General features: G+C 37.5%; 1 protein-coding gene across 1 annotated transcript; it reads right to left on the bottom strand.

The window, feature by feature from the left end:
• Nucleotides 1–1668: 1668 nt before the first annotated feature.
• LOC100733382 (regulator of microtubule dynamics protein 1-like) lies at nt 1669–22334 on the bottom strand. The gene is given in 6 exon segments (XM_013146533.2): nt 1669–2256; nt 2258–2490; nt 2493–2521; nt 4283–4392; nt 19380–19563; nt 22189–22334. Coding segments are annotated over 6 exon segments (1290 nt in total).
• Nucleotides 22335–22913: the final 579 nt, after the last annotated feature.

The following is a 22913-nucleotide window of genomic DNA, read 5'->3' as shown; positions in this document are numbered from 1 at the left end:
AAATGTGAATGACAATGTGGAGGGTTTTAGCTACTTTGTATTTTCCCCCAAATTTTGTTGTCTAACATTTAGAGATATAAGAAATGGAGAAGTCTGACAATAACCTGATTCATTTTAGCAGTATCTATTCATCAATAGTTTCCTTAATAGTTAAAAGCTGTTTTCTTCACTTTTTCTCATTTTGGTTTAGCCTTTAGTTCACCTACCTCCTAACACATTCCAAAATGTGTATTATTTAATTATTATTTAATATGCTGCGTTTTGTGTTTCTTTTTGAGCATTTTCTTATGCTATGTAGGTCCTTTCTAATCTCAAATCTCAAAAAGAAATCTATATTTTTTCTTCTCTTTTAAATATTCTTGTATTTTCCCAAAAGGAAAATATATTTTTTAATAGTTGTGGTAATGTATTTGTTTTTTGGAAGACAGTCTCAGGATAGAGGATACATACTGAAATACATCTGCAATTAAATTCAAATAAAAATAAATACAGATACACAAATTACAACAAAAGATTAACCATAGTTGAATCTGAGAAAAAGGTATACAGAACGTTTTCATTTTTTATGTCTGAAGATTTACATGACAGAAATAGCATATACTATTGTAACATGACAGTTTTTAAATCCTTTGTGGAACAATGCACCCACATGGCTGAGGATAGAGCACAGTGGTAGAGAACTTGGCTGCCAGGCACAAGGCCCTTGGATTCAATCCCAAGCACCACAAAATAAAAGAAATGAAGGAAAATTTACCAACACATACATTCTCAGATTTATATAAGTGGCATTTCAAGAGGCTCCTTTTTACAAGGCTTAAGACTTTACAGTGGTTGTACCCCAACCACAACGCTACCAGAAAGTAACATTGAACTTATTTTAAATTATCTTAATTTCCATTTCACTCTGAAATTCTATTTTTTCATCTCAATATGAAATACAGTTTGGGGCTGGGGATTTAGCTCAGCGGCATAAGCGCCTGCCTTGCAAGCAGGCAGTCGTGAGTTCGATCCCCGGTACAGATAAAAAGGAAAAACACAAAAAAAAAAAAAAAAAGAAAAGAAAAAGAAATACAGTTTGGACTGTTTGGTGACAAGTTCAGTGATCTTGTGAGTCTAGATTTAAAAAGAAACCACTCCACCTCCATCTCCTGACTTGGGTTCTCTCCTCCTGCAGGCTGGCTCCAAGACACATCAACCTACTGTGCTTCATACCAAGAATCCCTCAATATCCTAAGCGCCTTTCCGTGTGCCTTCTCTGTAAGACCACAACTCTGTATCAAATCTAGCCTGAAAATCCACACTCATAAGCTCTGTGTTTCTAGTTCTATAAATCATTCGTTTCTTGATACCCTCTCTTCTGGATCTGATCAGTACTTAGAAATTTCATTCCATTTTGTATTGGTGTTTCAGATGCAAAATAATCCTTCTGCCTGTGCCATGGGAGTTTTGCATATACCACCCTTAGGATGATATGGCAGTTACTTTTCTTGTCACCTTCTTTGTGAAGAAAGTGAGAATTTTGAACATTTAGTCACTTTAATGGTTACAACATTAAAAGAACTGAGAAAAAGGCTCAGAACACTGTGGTTAATTATTATATGTAATTCAATGAAGAGGCAGTTTACTGGTTATTCATTTATTTTCTTTTCTGCAGGTTGTCAGTTCTCCTCACAAACCTGTAAGTAACTGAGCAGCTTCTGTCTGATGCTTATCTTGTTCAGTGTGTGCTGGATAGTTCTTGGCTTTCATTAGCCATAAAGCAGCAAGCTTTTTGTTGTTTAGCTTCAGATACATCTTTCCTAAATGAAGCAAGTTTTTGCTGTAGAAGTTTGGATCCACTTGTTCTGCTCTGTGAGAGTAGCCCAAGGCCTCCTCATAGGTGGAACTAGGAGGAGTTTCAAACAGCATTTTAGCAATTCTTCTTTGATACCAAGGCATTTCAGCAAATGTATAGCACCAAATACCCATAAGGTGAATTGAGGTAGCATCTTTAGGGTTCAGTTCAATTGCTTTCTCAAAATGTTCCTTGATAATGTAGACATTTGCAATTTTAACCTTGATGCCTTCATAATCTCCAACATCACTAATGCAGATTGCATACCACTTATGGGCAGCAAAACTTGACTCATCCTTTTCGAGTGCTCTTTTCGCATACTCAAGGTCTTCGTAAATAAAAAGCTGCTTCTCCTCTTCTGAAGTCCTGCTAAGCTGAGCTCTATCATGTGATGCCCGTGCCAAACGCCACAGTAACTCTGCATTCTTCACTTTCCTTGTACTGAGTTAGCAATTGATAAAGTTTTTCTGTTTCTCCACTTTCATACAGGTAGTCTGCTTGCTCGAGGATGTCTTCAATTTGAGTCGTGGCATGAACTACAGCAGCCTGAGAAATAACTTGGTAAATTTCAAAACACAAGTAAGACAATGCTGGGAATAAAAGGCCTCTTCTGGAAATTCTTGGGTTTCCTATCACCTCTGAGCAGCGGAATGGCGAAGCCCGCACTGCCCGTGGCTGCTCGGAGTCCTGGCAGGGAATCAAGGCCCCGGAGGAGCCCCATGTCCCAAGCTTTAAACAAAGCACCATAGTCGGGAGGCCAGCGCCATGACCTATACTCTTACACCAGACCTTACAAGCCATCAGGCCGCTAAGAAGAGGGGCGGAGCAGAAACAAGACTCAGTCTCCAAGAGAGAGCGGCCTCCTCCAAGGTCCGCGGAAAATACATTTTTAATTCACTTCCCACTTTTTACCCTCATTTATATTTTTCTCCTTTATTGCTTTTTCCCTAGATAAAAATAAAACACTTCTATATTTTATGATTTGGTGTTCTTTTAGGAATGCCTTGTGCTCTAAAGGTAATTAACTAAAAGCATAAAAATTTGCTTCCCTTATAAATCATTATCAGAAACAAAATATCCACAAGGCTTGATAAAAGTACTTTATTACATATTAAAATAAAAGTACTTTGTGTTACATATATTTTATGACTTTTAAGTCATAATTACAACTTACAATCAACCCAGAAATGGTCATATAAAAAAGCAAGTCACTTTGCATTATCTAGTGAACCTATGGATACCCAGGTTATATTTTGCCCTGGGTGCCAAGCCCTGTCTAGGTGAATGTCAGTCTTTTCCTGCTGAGTTAAAGATCACATTTTCTTCTGACTTCATAGTCCAGTAAACGGCAAGTAAAATTTTCATTTCTCAGGTCTTCTTCGATAAAATGTTCTTTTTCTCTCCTTCCTGTCTTCTTAAAATGTAATATATCACTTCTAGCCGTGTGCAAATCCCAATCCCAGTTCCTAGGTTTATTGTTACTGCGTTTACACTTTCTAAGCAGGCTGAGGTCAACTTGAGAAAATGGAAGGAAACCAAATATAAGTGACAATAATCCAGATTTTTTTTACAAATCCAGTTGTGCTTTTGCAATTTGCCAAAGTGTGACAAAAACTTTTTCTGGTCACTTTAAGATAGCCCAATTGTAAAGCAACATTTTAAAAAATTTCTATCGGAATTCAGAACCAACTGAAGCAACAATAAGGTTAGACATTGAGACTAAAATTTATTTCTTTAAATAAATTATCAAAAGTTTGGATCGAGGTTTATGGCCAAATTGAAATGCTATTTTACCTTGAGTTAAGTAAACTTGTCTTCCAAGAGGAAAGAAAAACTTGAGGTGTTCACTTGGTGACACTTCCATAAAGCCTAAGGCAGATGGAAGAAAACAGCCTGTGTTTCCAGAGAGGAGTGAGTAAAAGGCACTGATCACGTTCCATTCTAAAAGAGGTCCCTCTTGGAAACAGGCAGAGAACTAGATAAATGTTCCTACCCAAATGCAAAATGTTCCCTCTCTTGGTGCTTGGAACTGTTGTCAAGGCCATCAGTTGCACAACCTACTCCCCACAGATCAATAAAGGTTAAGTTGGTAAAGTTTCAAAACTGTGTGATTTCTTTTCCTGTGGCTTTGATATGCTAATAGCTTTTCTATTTTATTCTTCTTACACATGTGCTCACTTGGGCAACACGTATACTAAAATTATTCCTCTCATGCTTTTCCAGATTTTCTACTAGAAATACACTGGTTAGAATAAGGAAACAGTAATGCTAAATAAATATTTAATAAGTAAATATTGGGCTTAAGAATGATGCCTATACTTAAGTTCAGTGGGCCTCCTTGTTTACTGAATAGTATCTTGCAAGCATTAGTCTAGTTGAAGTGATCCTATTTAAAAAAAAATTGTCCTGGTCGGGATGTTTTAAACCCCCAGGTGTTTACTTTCTTACAGGTCTGGATTGTAGAAATCCATGATCTGGTGCTTACCTATTGGATTTCTGCACAAGCTCGTCTTGGCTGGTGAAACCACTTTTTTCTCACTTGGATTTTTCTCTTTTCTCTGTGGAATAAACAAAGAATGAGAAGCAAATGGATCTAAAGATAGTAGGATGACATCTTCATGAACATGGTATTAGAGGTAACAACTATTCACACTATGTACTGAAGTCAGGGGTTGTAAGGAGAAAAATTACATACAGGACACATAATTGACAGTGTTGTTTATAATGATCACCCAAGGAGGCAAATGCAAAGAAGGTGTGGGAAATTTGTCCACAACACTAAAGACATAGAAAATCCAGCCAACGGCCTGGATCCTATGGTAATAACCTGCATGAGTTCAGTTGAAGACCTAAATCTCACAACAACGATTCATGCAAGTCAATTTCATGTATCTGTGCTGGGAGAGTCCAAAACTCAGTGGTGGAAGTTAGAAAGTGTATGCTAGCAGGGTGAAGGATCTGTGCCAGCAGGTTAAAGGTTCTATACTACAGCCAAGAATTGATGCTCAAAATAAGGACCAAGGATCCCCTGAAAAATACACAGTCATCCTCAGTGACAATGAGGTCCCAAGTACTTCCTATAATGAGAACAGCCAAGTTCATATCAAATCCAGCATGACAAGCTTCTCCTGCAGATTAAACAGCATACATGAGTCCCTCCAGAGCCAGGAATCAATGCTCAAAGTAAGGACCAAAGCCCCACCCCACCCCACCCCCGCCACAAAGTGAACCACAGCCATTCTCAGCAACAAGGCCCCAAGCTTCTCAGATGGTAACAGCTGAGTTCATATTAGGAGAGCCAAAATGACAAGCTCCTCTAGGAGAACCAACCGCTCCAAACAACAACATTTAAGAGAACCCACACCACTACTCTTCCTCTCCAGGTCCCTTTTTTATTGCTGGCAATGATCCTCCGGTGGACCATCTACACTCAGCACCGTGCTAATTCAGTTCAGCTGATATTTTAGTTGACTTACCAGTTACCAATCTTCTACACCGTGCCTTCTAACAGAGCTGGACTTCTTCAGCCTTTCTAGACAATAATTGTTTATACAGTCAGGTAAAAAAATTATCTCCCATCCAACCTCGTCCCATGTTGGACTTAAAGAAACGGTTGGGATTTTTCAGAGAGCTATGATAAGATGCACCTTTGCAGATGAAAGGCCTGGGGGAAAAAGGAAAAATTTTGTCAGATTCCTGCTGAATGACTCAAGTGAAAGTAAAGAGAAGTTGGTTGGATATGTGGTTGTATAGGTAAAGAGGAAGTTGCCTACTTGTAGATCTTGTTTTTATCTAGATAACACTAATAAGAAACACAAAAAGAGTGACTGCTACAAATGATAGATAAAGGGGGAAATTCAGAAAGAATGAGAAAGGGAGAAAGATTAAGAGACAGGGATAATGACAAGGGGCAAGAATTAGGAAGAACAAAAGATGGAGAAGGAGAGAGAAAGAAGAGAAATATGGGCAGACTATAGATATGCAAGCCACATGAGTGCACCACAAAGACAAAGAGACAAAGATCAAGGAGGAATAATTCCAATTTTATAACAAGAACCAAAGAAGAGCAATATCATAAACACACAGGAGGATGTCATACTGGGAAATCACTGGTGTAGGCAAGGGACAAAGCATGAAAACCCTCTGTGAAACAGTTTTAGCATAAGAGATGGCAAATAAACTCATACAAGAGTTCCAAAAGTTTAAATTGTTTTAAATTGTTTTTTCTCAAAGCTTCTTTAATAAAATAAAAAAAGAATAAGTTAAAAAGTAGCACATTTATAAACTGACACACACACACACAAAAAAAAAAAAAGCCCACCTAATTACATGAAAGTTTGGATTACACATCAAATAGCAATTTTCATTTTCTGATAAAGTTTGTTGGTATCTTATTTTGGAAAAATTGTCTCCAGAGTGTGATGAAAGGCAAGCTATGTATCCAGTTAGGATAATGAAAAATTGATGTTCTATTTGTAGTCGCTATGATTCAGTGGATTCGGTGCTCATCAATGCAACTGCATGCCAGGAGTCTGACAAAACCACAAAACTCATTTCTTACAGAGATAAGCCTTTTCTATTTTGCAAAAATCATTTTGTATTCTGATTCCACCACTTTCTGTTATGGTCCAGTAGGGAGAGTTGGTCTCAGATATGACATGGCAGGGTTTCTCTTTTGAACCAAATTATTCTGGAGCACGAAGATTGGAAATCACTCTACCTCCATTGTCTCTTAGAGATAAACAAATAAAATGAATTTTGTTTGACAGAGAGTGGAAAATGGGGCACAGCTGGGAAAACCAGCACTGAAGGGGCATGTGAGCCATGCGCTCGATGGAGCCCTGGTGGGTGTTGCACAGTGAAAAGATTGAAGAGTCTGCACTAGCGTTTAGACCCAAGGTCTTGATCAGCTATTACTCCTTGAGCATCTACATTGTATCAAGTATTTTTCATGCAGTCACTGTCACTTTGAATACCACCACCAGCACTTTTCTTCTCACTGGACAGATGATATTTAAGTAGAGTATTTAAAGCCTCAAACATATTGAATAGAATACTTAAGATTTGAAATTATATCTGTTCTAAATCAATGCCTGTTCACTATATCATGCATTATTTCCATAAAGAGAATGATTTTTAAAGAATCTAGGAATTGCTTATGTATTTTTCAAAGCATTCATGGAGTGTTTTGTTGTGTTATTTTTCTTACATGGTTTTATGAGAAACCATGCAGAGTTTTACTAAAATAAGATTGAGTTATAATTTGAAACAAACTTTGAAGCCATTGGGCAAATACCTTTTTAGATCCTAATGAATTATTGATTTCCATTTCTTGAAGTAAATTTAATGGTATTTTAATAGTATTTTTAGTTGTTTGTTTAATTTTGTAGTTGCCAGAGTCTATAGTACCTTGCTTGTATTTGAAAACTGAAAATTGTCAGCAAATTAACTTAAGCCAATATTTTATAACCACCATATTCATTTATTTATTTTTGTTAAGATCATTAGTTATATATAGATAGATATATTGATCATGTTATTATAGGAAACTTGTACTTGTACACGGTACATTTTAATACCTCTTTTTGTTTTCTCCAATTTCTCTTTTCTCCCCTGGACCCTTCTATTCCGTATTTTAAAAGGTTTGTTTTCATCTTACACTTTTTCATTTTCTTTTGTTTTCTCTTCTTTCCTCCCCATATGTCACCCCCTTTTCCTTTTAAGCAGTTTCTTCCTATTTCACATTGCCCATTGTATATTTTGGTTCTTATTTACACTTTCAGTTTCTCATACCAGAGAAACACACACATGTGTCTAAGTTATTTCATTTAAGAGTATGTTCTCAAGGTGCAACCATTTAACCATGAATGTCTCTGGTTTACCCCTCTTTATGGTTGAGTAGTACTCTATTTAAAAAAAAACTACTTTATCCATTCATCGACTGATGTGCATGGAAATAAGTTTGAAGAGTTCTCAAAAAACCAGAACGAGATATTCCATTTGACTCAATGATTCCCTTTTTTGGCTATCATTCCAGAAGAATTAAGAACAACATACCATAGTGATGTATGTACACCCATGTTTATAGCAGCTCAGTTGGCAACAGCTAAACTTAGAAACAAACTAAACCATCATATTTAGAAAGTGGGCAGGGGCCCATTGGATGGTGGTTTCTACCTGTTGATAACCTTAATAAGATTGTGTAGTTTGTTGGTGTTGAGAAATACCTCCTTCAGAAATCTATTCCTATGACCAATATTATAACAATATTAAAACAAGTATTATCCTCTGATTGTCATCATAGGTTGTTGGAGTTGCTCTTAGTAACATTTGTCTCAGTTTTCTGTTTCAGCATCCAGCATAGTCTACACCAGAATGCCTGTCAGAGCTCACTGTATCCATAACAGGTGTGTATGTATTTCCTGAATGGAAACACATTGAAGCAGTGTAGTGTGCAGAAGCCAAACACTTACACCAACAAGAACATGAGAATCCACTCAAAAAGTAAGTTGCATTGAAGTTAATCTTTGATCTACTTGCTAAAACACTATTCACTTTACATACTCATCTGGGGTTTTTAATGGTTGTCTTCTCATTGTCTGCTTTTTAAATTTATTTTTTCTCTTCTCATTTATCCATTTTTTCATTTTTTACTTCTCCTTTTGCATTTTATTTTTCAGTAATTAAAAATCTCCCAACTTTCATTGAACACCTATTTTATATTAATCTTAAGTACTATCTATTCCTTTGTTGTTTTATTTTGTTTGTACCAGGGATGGAAATCATGACCTCACGCTTACCAGGCAGGCACTTGAGCCACTGAGATAAACCACCAGCTCTTTATTTCAATTTTGAAATATAGTAGTTTTCTATTTTGATGACAAGAATAAGTTGGTCAAAAATACGTGTACCTTACTCAAGATCATATAAATCATAAGTGGCAGATTCATTCAAGCTCTAAATCAAAGCCATGTGTCTATAGATATGAAAGAAATGGATGTAGATACGAAAGCCTTCACCTCCTTATCAAGTGAGCTAAATGATGATCTACCACAGTGTGGACTCTTGAATCTCCCATGTGCTTCGGGTCATTCTGTCTCTAACTGTTTAACTGAGTCTCACTGTTAGGCGATAAGGATTGAACATTTCCCCATGGCTCATTAGGAAGAAATTAAGAAGAGATCACAAATGGTTTTATTCCCATTTGTTCCAACACACTACCATATAAACCACCAAAACTACCAGTGCCATAGTATCAAGAAATACTGTTTTGTATTTACTTCTCTATCATCCTTCTTCTAGTGGGTTGGATGGTCCTTAAAAGGAATTAGACTGATCCTGTGGGCCCCTTGACAGGTATCCTGACCTCTACGTTTATGCCCAAGTGTCAGGGATGGAAGTATAATTTTGTAATTAATTCAATAAATACACAGATATGCCACGTAAATCTGTCTTCTTCATTCAGTGGCATTTATAATTTCTGGAAAAAGATTTGCTTTTTTCCAAGTAGTATAAAAAGGTATACATAGAAGTCCTGTCCTCTACTCTTGCAAACTGTTTCAGTGGTTTTTGAAGCCTCTATATCTCAGTGCTAAATATTTTGTCCAAAATTTCGTGTGTTTCTGTTTGCTTATTCTTGGTTGAATTGTGATAATTGCATATATGATGTCAGAAACAAGTTTTCTAGCAAATATCAATCCCTTAGAGTCTTTTTCCTAAAGGGCAGAACCTTACTTACATTTTGTGTTAGTGAAACAAAAATACCCAATACTCAGAGTTAAAGGAAGAAAGGTTTATTTCAGCTCAGAGTATAGAGGTTTTTGAGTTCACAGTCAGTTGGCTCCAAGACAGGGAGGCAGGCAGAGGGGCATCACAAAGGAGGAACAGTTCATCGCAGGCAGAAGGTAGCAACAGCTTTTTCCCTTTATATTCTATCCAAAGTGTAAGTCTATTAATTAGTATCACCCATAACCAAGCAGAGAACCCTTAACAGAAGCATCACACTTTTTATCCCGGCCTCAGACACTTAGTCCTAGGGGCACCATGCTAAATCCAGCCACTTCTGAAAGCCCCATCTGTGACCACATGAGGCTTTGGGGGAACATATAGATACAGCCCATAATAGGTAGCTAAGAAATGAATGTTTCAGGTTGGAAAGATGGTGAGCAGATTACTCTGTGACAAAACAGTTCATAATTCTCAGACAAGAAATGATAAAACAGAATACTAGTTATGTGTTCTGGGAGTCACTGGATAATACATGCCTGAATCTAGTCTGTGCAGGAGAACAGAGAAGTAAGACCAGGGACAAAGAGGGGCAGCCAAGGCTGGTGACCTGTGAATATCTCATCTCCTCTATCTCACATGCAGTGTCACTCATGAGTTATGGAACTTTCCATTCTCAAGACCTTCATAACGTCCAATGAGCCAGATCTCATACATATGAGGGGCTGGGGTCTATCGTGGTTGTTTTGGTGTTCTGCTTTTTGAGGGAAATATTTTAATGTGGTCATCCTGGATTGACTTTGTACTTGCTTTCTTATGGTATGTGTGGTAGCATATGGGAATTAATAACTGATACTATTAGTTCATGGGCTGCTGGCCACACTCATATCTGATGGAAAGACTGTATTTAACCCAATAATACAGGACTTTCAGCTAATTATAGAAAAAAGTGGATCTTTTGGATTTACTTATTGGAGAAGTGCTACAGAGTTTAATGTTTGCAGGAAACATGGAAGCATGGTTTGGTGCTCTCCATAGTCCTCCCTCCCTGAGTTACAGACCCTCGTATAGTTTCCATTCATGGAGTGCAGACAGGAGCTATGACTTACTTCTAAATAATGGACCAATAGCAATCACTCATCCTCAATAGCAAACAAGATAAAAGGTCACTTCCAGTGCATTCTATGGCAATAGTGATGAGATAAGATTGCGTCACTTTATAGAAGACCGTCTTTTTGGCAGGCACACTCTAGAAGAGTGTCTCTCTTTATCTCTTCACCTCTAACTTGAAATAAGAATATGACACTGTATATGCTAGAGATGAATTACACTGTTGCTCAAGAGAGCTAGAAGATAAGCCTTTCCTTGCTGGACTGCCCATTGAGAATACAATCTAGCCCATTATTTGTAAGCTTGTTGAACCTTAAGCCAAAGCCATACTTGGAGTTTTCTAAAAATGTTAAGTAGTGGATTTATAGCATTGTGAGTATTGTGATTTGATATGTTATAACTGAAACCTGATATATTTAGGCTTGTATATTTAGTGAATGGAAGGCGAGATGATAGTTAAAGAGATTACCTTCAGGTCATCAAGAATTAATTGGCTTTTTTCATGGTTTAGAATTATTATGGGGAAGAAATTCAACCCAGGAACACATCTCCTTCCCCTTTCACAGCAGTAGGGCCATGTGGCTAGTGCTGGCCAATAGAACATTATTGGAAACTTTGTGTAAACCACTTCTGTGTTGATTTTGTGGTTCTGGCTTTAACGTACTCTGTTCCTTAAATATGATCTCTTCCTTTGGGTCATATGTACTAAGGATGGTAGAATTTTAAGAAGAAGAGACCTTTTATCTTGGAAATACTGCATGGAGAAGAAACATTTCCTCACTCACTATTTCTCTACTTGAAAAACAAAGTGAGAGACTTGTATTGTGTTCACCCACTGACATGTAGAGTTTGTCCTTATACAATTGATCCATTCTGACTAAAATCATAGGAGCAAAGTACTTTCATTGTATCTGAAATACATTTTATAATATTTATACATATATAACATTATATATTATTTATAGACTTATATTTGTAATTATACATCCCTATGTATTTTATCTCAGTTTAAAACATTTTTTAAAAATTAGCATCTGCTTCCAAATAAATCATGAATACATCAATGGAATCAATGAGTGAGTCAAGTCAGGCTATGCTCTGTCTATTTTCTGGAGCTCTATATGTATATTACAAGGTGATGGCAACATATTTATTGTTCAGTCAGACCCTGCAACTGAAAACAAGTAACGACCATTGGCAACTAACTGATTTAAACTGAAAACCTGATTCCCAAAAAGTAAGTGGTTTTGATATTGGCAGATTAGCTTCTGCTTCTTATTTTAGCTCTCTTGTAAATTTGCATAATGTTTACAACATAAAACTACTGTCAGAGGACACTGACGTGTAAAATATGCAGCAAGTATGTTTATTGTCACTTAGCGAGTGATCTACAACTTGCTTGATCTATTCTCGGGCCTTCTTTGTCTTTGTGTATTATGTCAAGTAGATAATGGATAATATTCATTAGCTATGATTTTTTCAGGATATTACTAATGGAAGTCACATATCAAAACATTAGGACTACAATGTTTGCCACTATTTGCTGAAGCTGTCTCTTACTTCATTTTTTTATGATACTGACTTCAAAGATTTATAGCAAGCAAGGATTATATTTACTGTGAAATTCTTGAAATGCTTTGATTCTAAAAGAAAACTGACAAAACTGTGCATTTGTTATGATGATATCATTATAAAATTCTCCAAAGCCCTTTGTGTTCACATTTCTAACCAGAGGGAGAAAATGGTGAAAATAGAGCTTTACAAATTGGGAAAAGAGCCAACAGTCCTAGGGAACAAGGAGGGAGGGGTTGGGTAGCAGATGAAAAGAAAAAACAATAGAGAAAAAGGAATTAAGATATATTATGTATGTGTACCAATTTCATATGATAATTGTAACCATTGTGTTACTGCAAACAGGTAGTACTAATTAAAAAAATTCTGTGAATCTATAGTCATAGTTACATCTCTGTGTCTGAGTGCACATGGTTTTGTACTTGAAAGTAAATAATTCAAGAGCAGAAAAAAGACTCAAAATAGATCTGTAACAAGGGATCTCTGGAATTTAGTTAAACAAAGTTCAGCTTCTTGCAGTTTTCTCTACACACTCCAGGCCCACAGAACCTTTAGTCTTTAAATTCATTCTGCTCTATTCCTGCCTCATGTCCTTCATCTTATCTCAGTATATTTTCCTCATTATCAAAATTCATCTGCTTTATTCTGAGCTATAAGCCTCTCCCCATGATTTCTACCTCACTGAATTGTGGGTCTATGTGACACTGTGGAAGAGGATTAAACTGGCCTGGATATGTAGCATTTTGATTTTCAGGTCCATAGCAAAAAAAGTCAATCATATGGAAGGCTCAGGAGAGACATAAACCACACAAAAGCTATAAAAGAGAGGAAAACAACAATGAAAGAGTGTCCCCAAATGCCAGCACCGAAGTGGTCAAACATGAGCCTGAAGTTTGAGTTCATGAAATGGAGAAGAGAGAAGCAGTATTTTTATAACCTAGAGGTAGATAGTTCCTGGGAGTGGCAAATGTCCTTCTACTACTTGACAACAGCTGTTTCCTGTATTTATAAGACTTCGTGGTTTCTAGTCGTAGACTAATGAATACATCAGCCTACATGGTCTGGAGAATTAGGTCTGGTTACTTGAAGAACAGCATTCCGGGTTTGGCTTCATAATCTATCAGCCGTTCTCTTCATCATGCTGCTGAACTGCCGTTAGCATCACTTTAATGAAAGAACAGTAAGTCAAGGAATACTTCCCTCTTGGAAGGAAGGGCAAGTAGATCCGATGATGTAGGGAAAGGCTTTGCAAACTCAAAAGGACTGGTGAAATCCCAGACATTATTGTCTGCGCTCTAAAATTGAGCACAATTGGGTGCTACTCATTAACTCTATTATTGAAATAAAATACTTGGTTTTCAGCATATACTGAAAGCTTTTTGATGAGAATAAGCCATACATCATATTACTAAGCTGTGCTTTGAGGATAGGGCTAGAGTGAAGTTACATATTGGACATGTTTCTTTGATGCTAGGATGAATCCTCATCTGTCTGCACAACATTTTGCAGTGTTCTGGCTCCTTCTTTATGTGACCTGAGAAACAGAAACCTTATACACGATCATTAGTCAGAGTAATACTAAGTTGACAGGGCAAATGACATCAGTTATCAGTTTCTTGAACACCTGACTTCTAACATTAAGTTGGCCAGGCACAAAATGTTCAAGAAAATAAGAGGAGTTTGCTAAGGGGATTTTCAAAGGGCCAAGTGATTTAATGTGTGTAAAGTGCATGACACTCAGTTTTGCTTAGGACAAAATAGTTAATCCATCAAGGATGCCTCTTTTTCTCTTTTGCTACCTTTGCCTCACCCCAGGAGAATGCACATGTGAATGGTCTCCTCCTGTGGACGCTGCCGCTGTGCCTGTTTTTACGGTTCTCTCTAAGTTTAATGACTTTAGATATAAAGCAGATAATTCCTGGGTAGTAGCTGGTAAGGAAAGTATTTTTTTTAATTTAAGTTAATATATTTCACCAGAATATAGCCTTGGATGCCCCAGCCTGATAATTCCCACACCATCAGCCTACCTGTAGATGAAAGTGCTTTCTCTATTTCATAGCAAGAGTAAGGCTGTTTGATGTCACTTTGAAAAGTTTTAAAGAAGAACATAGAAGGAAACCTAGAAGTGAAATAACAGGGGCAGCTTCAGAGGAGAACAATACTTCATTTCTGTTCACAGGAACCTTCACCATTCAGGTGCATTCACTTTTCATAAAGCATCTCCTCAATTTCAGCCTGAACACTGAAAACAGAGCCCATTAAATCAGAACAAAAACACTTTTGAAAACATCTTTAGAAAAATATAATTTTGGCATGGAAGGATAAGAATCCAGAAGGTAGAAAAAATCTAAATGAAATTCAGTCTGAGAAAGGCAAGTTCTCAGGTAGTTAGTTATTTGTGAAACTTGCAAAGTAGCAATCAAAGGGGGAGACTATACCCATCAGCACGTATTGTTCCGTAATATCCTTGATTTACTCTTTCAAATATTTAAAGAGTTGTGCAATTATAGGGGCCAAGGTTCCTATTTCATAGAAAAGTGCAGGCATTGATTTGACTGCAGCTAAGGTATTTTATCAAGAGTCTTTCTCCCCTTTTCTTTACTGTTTCGAATGCTCCCTCCTTTTATGACCTTTTGCCATTTCCCACGGCATCTATAATGCATTCCCTGAATATTGTTCCTCTCTCCATGTCTGGCAGAAGTCAGTCTCAGTTCCATGAAGGGGTGAGACCATCGGCTCTGGGGGACAGAGTCCCTGGACAGAATCCTGGCTCTGGCACTTGCTTCTTGTAAAATTTTGCACAATGTCATTTAAATTCTTCTTGCATATATTTCGTCATCTATTGTTAGTATTTTCTATTATTAATATAATGTTTTCTAAGTGATAATGGTCACATAAGTTAAGGATTGAAACATTCTTCAAACAGTACCAAAAATATGGTTATGCCAGCACACTGAGTTACTTATGAATTAGTTATGATTAGTTAATATTCCTCTTCTGTAATTGATAGATCTACCCCTAGAGCAGACCAAGCTTGTCCTTTCGTTCTTTCTTTCTTTCTTTCTTTCTTTCTTTCTTTTGTTCTTTCTCTTTCTTTCTTTCTTCCCTTTTTCTTTTTCCTCTCTCTCCTCTTTCTCCTCTCCTTTCTTTTCCTCTCCTTTCCCCTCCCCTTTTGCAGTATCAAGAATTGAACTCAGACCCTTGCACATGTTATGTAAATCCTCTGCCACTGAGCTGACCAATCTTTCTAAAAGCAGATTTGTCCTTAGCTAATTCAACTCATCTTCAGAAAATTATGAAGTGAGCCCACCTCCTATTCAGATTGATTGTAGAAGCTTGAATCTGTGTATATGTCACCTTACATGGCAACATGGGGTAAGTATGACCTTGGATTATCCAATCTAAGTAAATATGTACCTAAAATGGGAGAATTTCTGCATATATGTGTGTGTGTGTATAAATAGATAGATACATAAATAGATAGATAGATAGATAGATAGATAGATAGATAGAGAATAGTGAGAATAGTGAGGGAAGAAGGACGAGAAATGGAACACGGCTGGCTCTGGCAGTGCAGGATATGAGCCCATAAACCACAATATGGGCAGCATCTGAGATCTGGGCTGACTTCCAGAACCCCCAGGAGGGATGCAGTCCTGTGCACACCTTGCTTTTAGTCTCATGAAGCCCAAGCTAATGTTCTGGCCTAAAGACCTGTGCAGAAGTACATTTTATTAAGCTTCCAGATTTATGGTGATCCATATGACATAGGAAATGAGTGCACTTGCTATACAAAGCCTTTTGGTTTCATGTTTGCCTTCCTGTCAGCCTACCTCAGGGCCTCAAAAACAAGATAAGAAGAACAGTCCAAAGTCAGTGGTCAGCAGTCTTTGTGTGTGGGTCAGGTTGATACTGTATTTCCATAAAGAGAAGCAGAAATTATCTGAGAATCAATGCATATTTGATGCAGGATGAAGGGAATATAAAGGAGGAGGTACAATAGACAGCATTTTAACATGCCTTCTGATGCTCCTTTAGTGTAAATGCCCTTGTATCCACTAAATATGATGGACAATTGCTTCCATCATTGTGGTTCATTATGTGGCAAAGGGAATTGTTTCAGGTATAATTAAGCTCAGAAATCAGTTAATCTTAGATAAGGAGATTATCTAAATGCAACTGACTTTATCATGTTACCTAGGGCTTGAGAATGTATTGAGTGGGGAGAGAAAATTTGTGAAGCAAATATTGTAGTCGTGGTGTTTAAACAATAGATAAAATAACTTTAAAATATTTCTATGTATATGTGTGCACGTTTCTTTATGCAGAGTGGTTAGATGAGTGAGTGTATAAAGCATGGAGTAGAGAATACCAGAGCTGAAACAGAGAAAATAAGTTTTAATTGTAAATGGTGGTCTAGAAAGATCTCATTGGAAGGTTGACACTTGACCAAGGCTGGATGGAAGAAAGAGTATGCAAGCTAGGAGTTTTCCGAGGGGAAGACCAAGAGAGGAACTCTGAGGCCCCAGGTGAGCCTCCTTACATTCAAAAACAGCAAATGGGCAACTATGGTACATTTAGAGAGATGAGCAGAGATGCGATTAGCAAAATAGACCATTGTTAGGAGCTTAATGTCCACACTGGGACAGCAGGGAGGGTCATGGTCCAATATATACTTTACAGCATCAGTCAGGAGGATGAAGTCACACCCACAAGACAAGGTGAGAGAAAGGGGAGGTATTTTCAAATAGTACTAGAAATGTGAAAACTTCAAGTAGAGGTTTTAAACAAAATATTTGTCTTGGAAATCAAAATCTGATTTCTCCATGAATAATTTAATACACTACATGTAACTGAATTAAAGGGTTTTTTTTTCTTCTTCTTCACTGGAAATAATACAGGTTATATATATTTCTTCTTCAAAGCTCTTCTGAAATGCAGTCAGTGTTTAAAGCTGGATTAAAATGCTGGGTGCTTTATCCTCTGCTAACAACTGCTTTGTTGAAAACGTGACTCCGGGGTAGAAGAAGGATCAGGATGGTTTGGCAAAGAAAATACAGCATTTGCAAAAGAATTGAATGATAAATTACTGAGCATTGCTAAACTGCCAACTTCACATCTCCAATCTCTTTGCCTTGACTAGCCAGCATGAAAAGTTAACTACTTCTTTTTTAGGAATCTGGATAACAGAGTCTAAAACATAGAAATGGTCCAGAAACCGCTGCCTGTGGAAAGTATCCTTGAACTTCCAGTTTCAGAAATCAAAAACATTGCTGCTCAGACCTTCTCCTTCATTGATGGCAGGAAAAAGGAAAGAAAAATCCTTATTTTCTTTTCTCAGCATCTAACCCTTAAGCATTTCTTGAGAGTCTGTGTTATGTCAGACACAACACTAAACACTGTGAGATGTGGGTTTGAGTCCTGATGCTGTTGCCTAAAAGCTGTAAAAGTTTCTCAGGAAACTTTTAATACACTCTGCCATCAGTTTTTTTTTTTTAATTTTAAAATCAAAGGCAATCTCTGGCCATAGGACGGAACAATTTAGATTCTCCTGTCTCAGTCCTGCAGTGAATTTATAGAAATTCTGGTGAAATAAAATGAGCATCTTTCAAATATTAAATCCAAATTTTAAGTTGAAAGTTTTTAAAATATAAAACAGTTTTCTATAGAAACACATTTTTAAACTCAACTTCAAAAAAAAAAAAAATCAAAATGTGTGACTCTCTGATATCACAGCCACCCAAAAGGGCACCTACTAATAGCCAGAGTGGCCTATGTTAAAGGGAGCAATTCAAATAATAAAGAGGATTCATAACTTTCAAACAACAGATATGCGCAAATTTGTCTAAGGATATTTGCTAAAATAGTGCCTCACTTTGAATTCACAAACAACCAAATGCAGCTTAATATTATCAAAAGAAATTTCTATAAGGTAACAAAACAACAAAGTTTGAAGTAGAAGAGGAAAGAGTATCTCAAAACATTAACCAAAAATAAATTAGCCAAAAGTATTTATATCTGATACATTTAAGACAAAAGTTTCTTTTAAGTATTAATGGTGATGCTTTATACTGAAAATTATTTTATCTATCTGACCCTAGAGAAAAATAAAACTTATAAGAAAGTTTTGAAAAAATACTGATTTTTCAAAATTGACCTGCCCCAGAATTTTAACTTCCCCAAACAATGACAAATGCAAATATTTGAAACCAGTGGATCTTTTTGCCTCAGACTCTGGATTACTGGGATTACAAGCTTGTCTCACTATACCTGGCTAGCAATAGAGAAACTGTTGAACTCATGCGGGAGGACCAGAGGTAAAGTGAGGCCTAATTAATCTCCTCTGTTAGCACAAAGGAGAAAGACGGCATTCAGGGGTGATGATGTATTGCAGGATCTAGGGAAAAGGTTACACCGTTGAGATTAAGTTGTTTAACCATGTATTAACAGCCAACATGAGGCAGTTGAATTTTGTATTATTTTAATTGCTAGTACCCATGTTCTAGTGAATAAAAGGTGAATGAGCCAGAGGCTTGGGGTTCCTCTGCCAACAAGAGAGGAGACTGCCCTGGCTGCCCACATGTTAAACTGACTCTGTGTCTCCTTGTCATTGATCCTGGTTCTCCCCACAGGGGAACAAACTAGTAGCAGGACTAGATCCCTAAAAATGGCTCCTTGTGTGAGGAAATCATGGAGGAGTGGACTTGTTCCCCATGGGTGGTACTTGGGCAGGGGTAGGACCTGGGACCAGGGCAGATCTGGTCTGTCTGCTACAAACTCATTTGATAAAACACTGGATGAACTTTTTTTTTTTAACCTTAACAAATAGTCAAGGATTTATAATTTGTATACAGTCCATCTTTGAATATAATAAAATAAAATTAGAAACTTATATCCAGCCCCCAAATAAATTATGACCATATATGCTTTGTAATTTTTATTACTTTTTAAAAATTAAATGGTAAATCAACTGAGACCACACAGAGCTAGACTAGACAGGAGGTGAAGTGTGCCCTGAGAGTTGCATGGGAAAGACTCATGAGCAGGAAGTAGACTATGGAAGTGGGGGAGACCACTGGACCTTCTCCGCCCCAAACCCCACACCCTTGGGTTCCACATGCTGAGGCTTCAGGCTCACCTTGTGTTTTGGAGGTGAGAGGGTCCTGAGGTTTGCACTCTCCAGGATGAGAATCAAGCCCTTAAAGGAGCTGAAGATCAGTCTTCTCCTTCCACCACAGGAGGACACAGCTTGGAAGGCATCATCGTGAAACAGAAAGCCGACCGTCACCAGACACCACAGCTGCTGGTGCCTGAATTTTGGGCTGCCCAGACACCAGATCTTATTTTGATTTAGATTCAGTTTGTAGTGGGTTTATTGTTGTTGTTGGTGGTGGTGGTGGTGGTTTGGTAACAGAAACTTGAATAGAGCAAGATGCAGCAATGCAGGGCAGGGGAACGCTGTAGGGTTATGAGCCAGTTTGAACAATTCTGTCTGGCTCTAGGTTACATGGCTGCACCCAGCCCTGGAACAGTTAAGGCAAAAATGCTCTCTCGGGTCAATCTATAGGTCCAAAGCTGTTCTTAGATGAACCTTTTTCTGTTTTTTGTTTGTTTGCTTTTTGTGTTTTGTGTATGTGTTAGCAGTACAGAATAGTGACACTCACTTCAGGAAATTGGTGCATACATATAGTATATCTAACCATTGTTTATTGTTTCACTTTTCTCTTTTCCCTTATTTCCACTACCTCTGGTCCCTTTCCCCATTTCCAAAAGTTTACCTTCTTGTATTTTTAATATCTCTACCTTATTTAATTCATTTGTTTCTGGGATCCTTACTATTTTAATAATTGATTACTTCAGGAAGGGCTATCTTACTTCAATTGGAAAGGATTTTCCTGTCAAAATACATAATATGTAGAAAAATTTAAACATCAACACAGGCAAGATATATACTGAGACCACAGTAAAAATGTAAATTATTTAAAAATAACTATCATTATCTTAGAAGTAGTTTTTCAAGTTAGAAAATCTAAGCATAGAAAATAAACAATCAATCAATGACAACACAAACTATTCTTTTTTGATGAACTAACAGAGAATTAGTAGTATCGTTAACTAGTGTTGATTTCTTACTGTGTTTTTTTAAATTCTGTATTATTTCTACCCTTTTTTCTGTTTTGTTCTTTAAAAATATAAAATAACTATATGTCAGAGAGGACATAATGACACAATATAGTATTTAAGAGTGGATCAAGAGAAACATCACAAAGATAATTGAGGAATGCAATAAAAGTTTCTGGGCATAAATAGACAGGATTCATAGTCATTAGTGTTCATAAAAGAAAACAAAAAAGGATTAAAATTGTAAATGAATTCTTCAGCTAAAAACTTAGAACTAAAAAAAAAAAAGAAAAAAGCAAACAACAACAACAACAACAAAATTAGCCCCAAAATAGCATCTGAAAATAAGTCCAAGAAACAGAAAGGAAAATAATAAAGACAAGTGGGATGAAAGAGTAAGCAAAGACACCATAAAAAAGATCAATGAAACTCCAAGAAGAGCTCGTGCTCGATAAATAGTTGCTTCTGCCTACGCCACCCTAATTGCCTGCCTCTGGCTCTGTGTAACCGACTGGAACTACATTTCTGTCTTATCCTACTAAGACACATCAGAATTCTGGCTGGATGCTTCTAAGAAAGTATGAGGCTATGCAATATATAATTTCCTACAAGCTCCACAAAGATTGCTGGAAAAGGAGCAGGCTCTGCTTAAATATTCCACGTCTTCTCTAATCTTCCCCAACACGGTATCACTTAACTGCAGTCACAGTCATACTGTGCAGTGAAAAATTCCAATAATTCCCAAAGCATGAACAGGTAATGAACATGTAGTTAGTGTCTGTGTTCATAGATCTTTAAAGGTGTGGTGATCGACCCAGTTCAGCTATAGAGAGCTCTATCTCTGTTGCTTTAGGAATAGCAACTCATGCTTGGCAAAATCTTGCTGAGGAAAAGTTCATGGTACAAAAGAAGAAACCCCACCGTAGCAGTGCTCCCCAGATCTTGAACATCAAACTAAGTCCTACATCTGGCACCAAAAATAAGCTTGAGAAAAGTCACTCTGTTTTTTAATAGGAGGAGCAATTAACTCACATGAAAAAGTGAATAAATAAAGACGGATGTATGAGACGGGGGCCATCTTCACAGTCTACATAATGTAGACTCACAGATATTGTTGACATACACCTGAGTAACTCCTGAGGGGAATAGAAAGGGAAAAACCTAGACAGCTATAGCACTGAAAACCCGTAAATGAACTGTCAGAGCATATTGGGAAAAAGAAGCCCTCCACAACAGTGCGTTGAGAAGTGTTTACAGTTGGAAAGAAATTGTGTTAAATGCTGGCCACATTATCAAGTAAAGACTGATTGAGCCAGCCCTTTTGGTGCTTCCAATAAATATCCAGGAAGCACAGAACAACTATGAAAATTAATGTACAGTTTCTTTCTTGTGCTGAATGACATGAAAGAAGATTACGTCTGTAGGAAAGCGAGTAGAGGAGATATGGCTTAGCTTAGCTGTGAAGCAGGTTCCTAACAGGACCACAATCAAACTGAGACAGGAAGAACCAAAGATGTAAATGTCAAGAAAAAAGAAACATTTCAGTAGAGGGGAAAGTACTTGTCAAGGCCTTGTGGCAGAGGAAACATGGCAGTGTTTTGGGAAAAGTGAAAATCAAAATTAGACCAAAAGGGGCCAGAGCCAGGCTCTTTGTAGCAACTTGTGGGACAGGAGAAAGACTTGGCTCTTTGTCCTAAGAAAAATGAGAACCACTGAAAAGGTTTCAGACATACGTGACATACTCAGCTAATGTGATGGGAGTAGGAGATGTGTTCAAATAGTACTGTGAATCTAAGTAAAGGTCTTAAACGTATTAGTGTATAGACGCATCATCATTAATCTCCACGAAAATCTCGTCTTGAACAAACTTGCGCAGCACACAGGCTTGCTGCTTGCTGACACAGTTCTGGAATCCTTCTTGGTGAGTGTCTTCTTGCAGTGTGAGCACAGGTAAGCGACAGCGCCATCGCATGGAAATGCAGGATCATAGAAACACTACCGTGCGTCCTCCTCTACCTTATTCAACAGACCTAGGCTTGTGTGACTGCTGACTCTTCCCCAAAATCAAAGCGACCACGAAAGGTAAGCTTTTTATGTTGAATAAGAACATCAAGGAACCCACAACATAACTAAAGACAGTCATGAAGAAAGTCTCACAGAACTGCTTCAGGATGCCAAAAATGATGAGATAAACATGTTCAAAGTGAGGGGAGCTAGTGGCAGTCTGTCTTTAATTGGCACTATAAATTTTAATGTAAACATTCACCATACTTTTTACCACACAGTGCATCCTTCTGGCTGTCATGGGCAGTAAGATGAGCATAAAGCAAGAGTGAAGGAGGGATGCGGTGAGGGTCTGTCTGGGAACCAAGTGATGAGAGAAGCAGGCCTGATCATGGGGAGAAGGGAAGGGCAGAGGGACAGGGATGGGACACTGGACTATGGTGATGTAATAGGGGGGAAGCTGATCATTGTGTGAAAAAGCAAAGCAAAAGGTAGATGAACAGTATCCTGTGAGAGATGAGGTACTTTTGGAGGTTTTTGGTGATCT

The sequence above is a fragment of the Cavia porcellus genome, unplaced genomic scaffold, assembly GCF_034190915.1.
Source record: "Cavia porcellus strain 051 isolate PalLab524CR breed Dunkin Hartley unplaced genomic scaffold, mCavPor4.1 scaffold_18, whole genome shotgun sequence".
Taxonomy (NCBI): Eukaryota; Metazoa; Chordata; class Mammalia; order Rodentia; family Caviidae; genus Cavia; species Cavia porcellus.
Note: the sequence above shows the minus strand (reverse complement) of the source record. Positions and strands in the feature narration are given on the sequence as shown.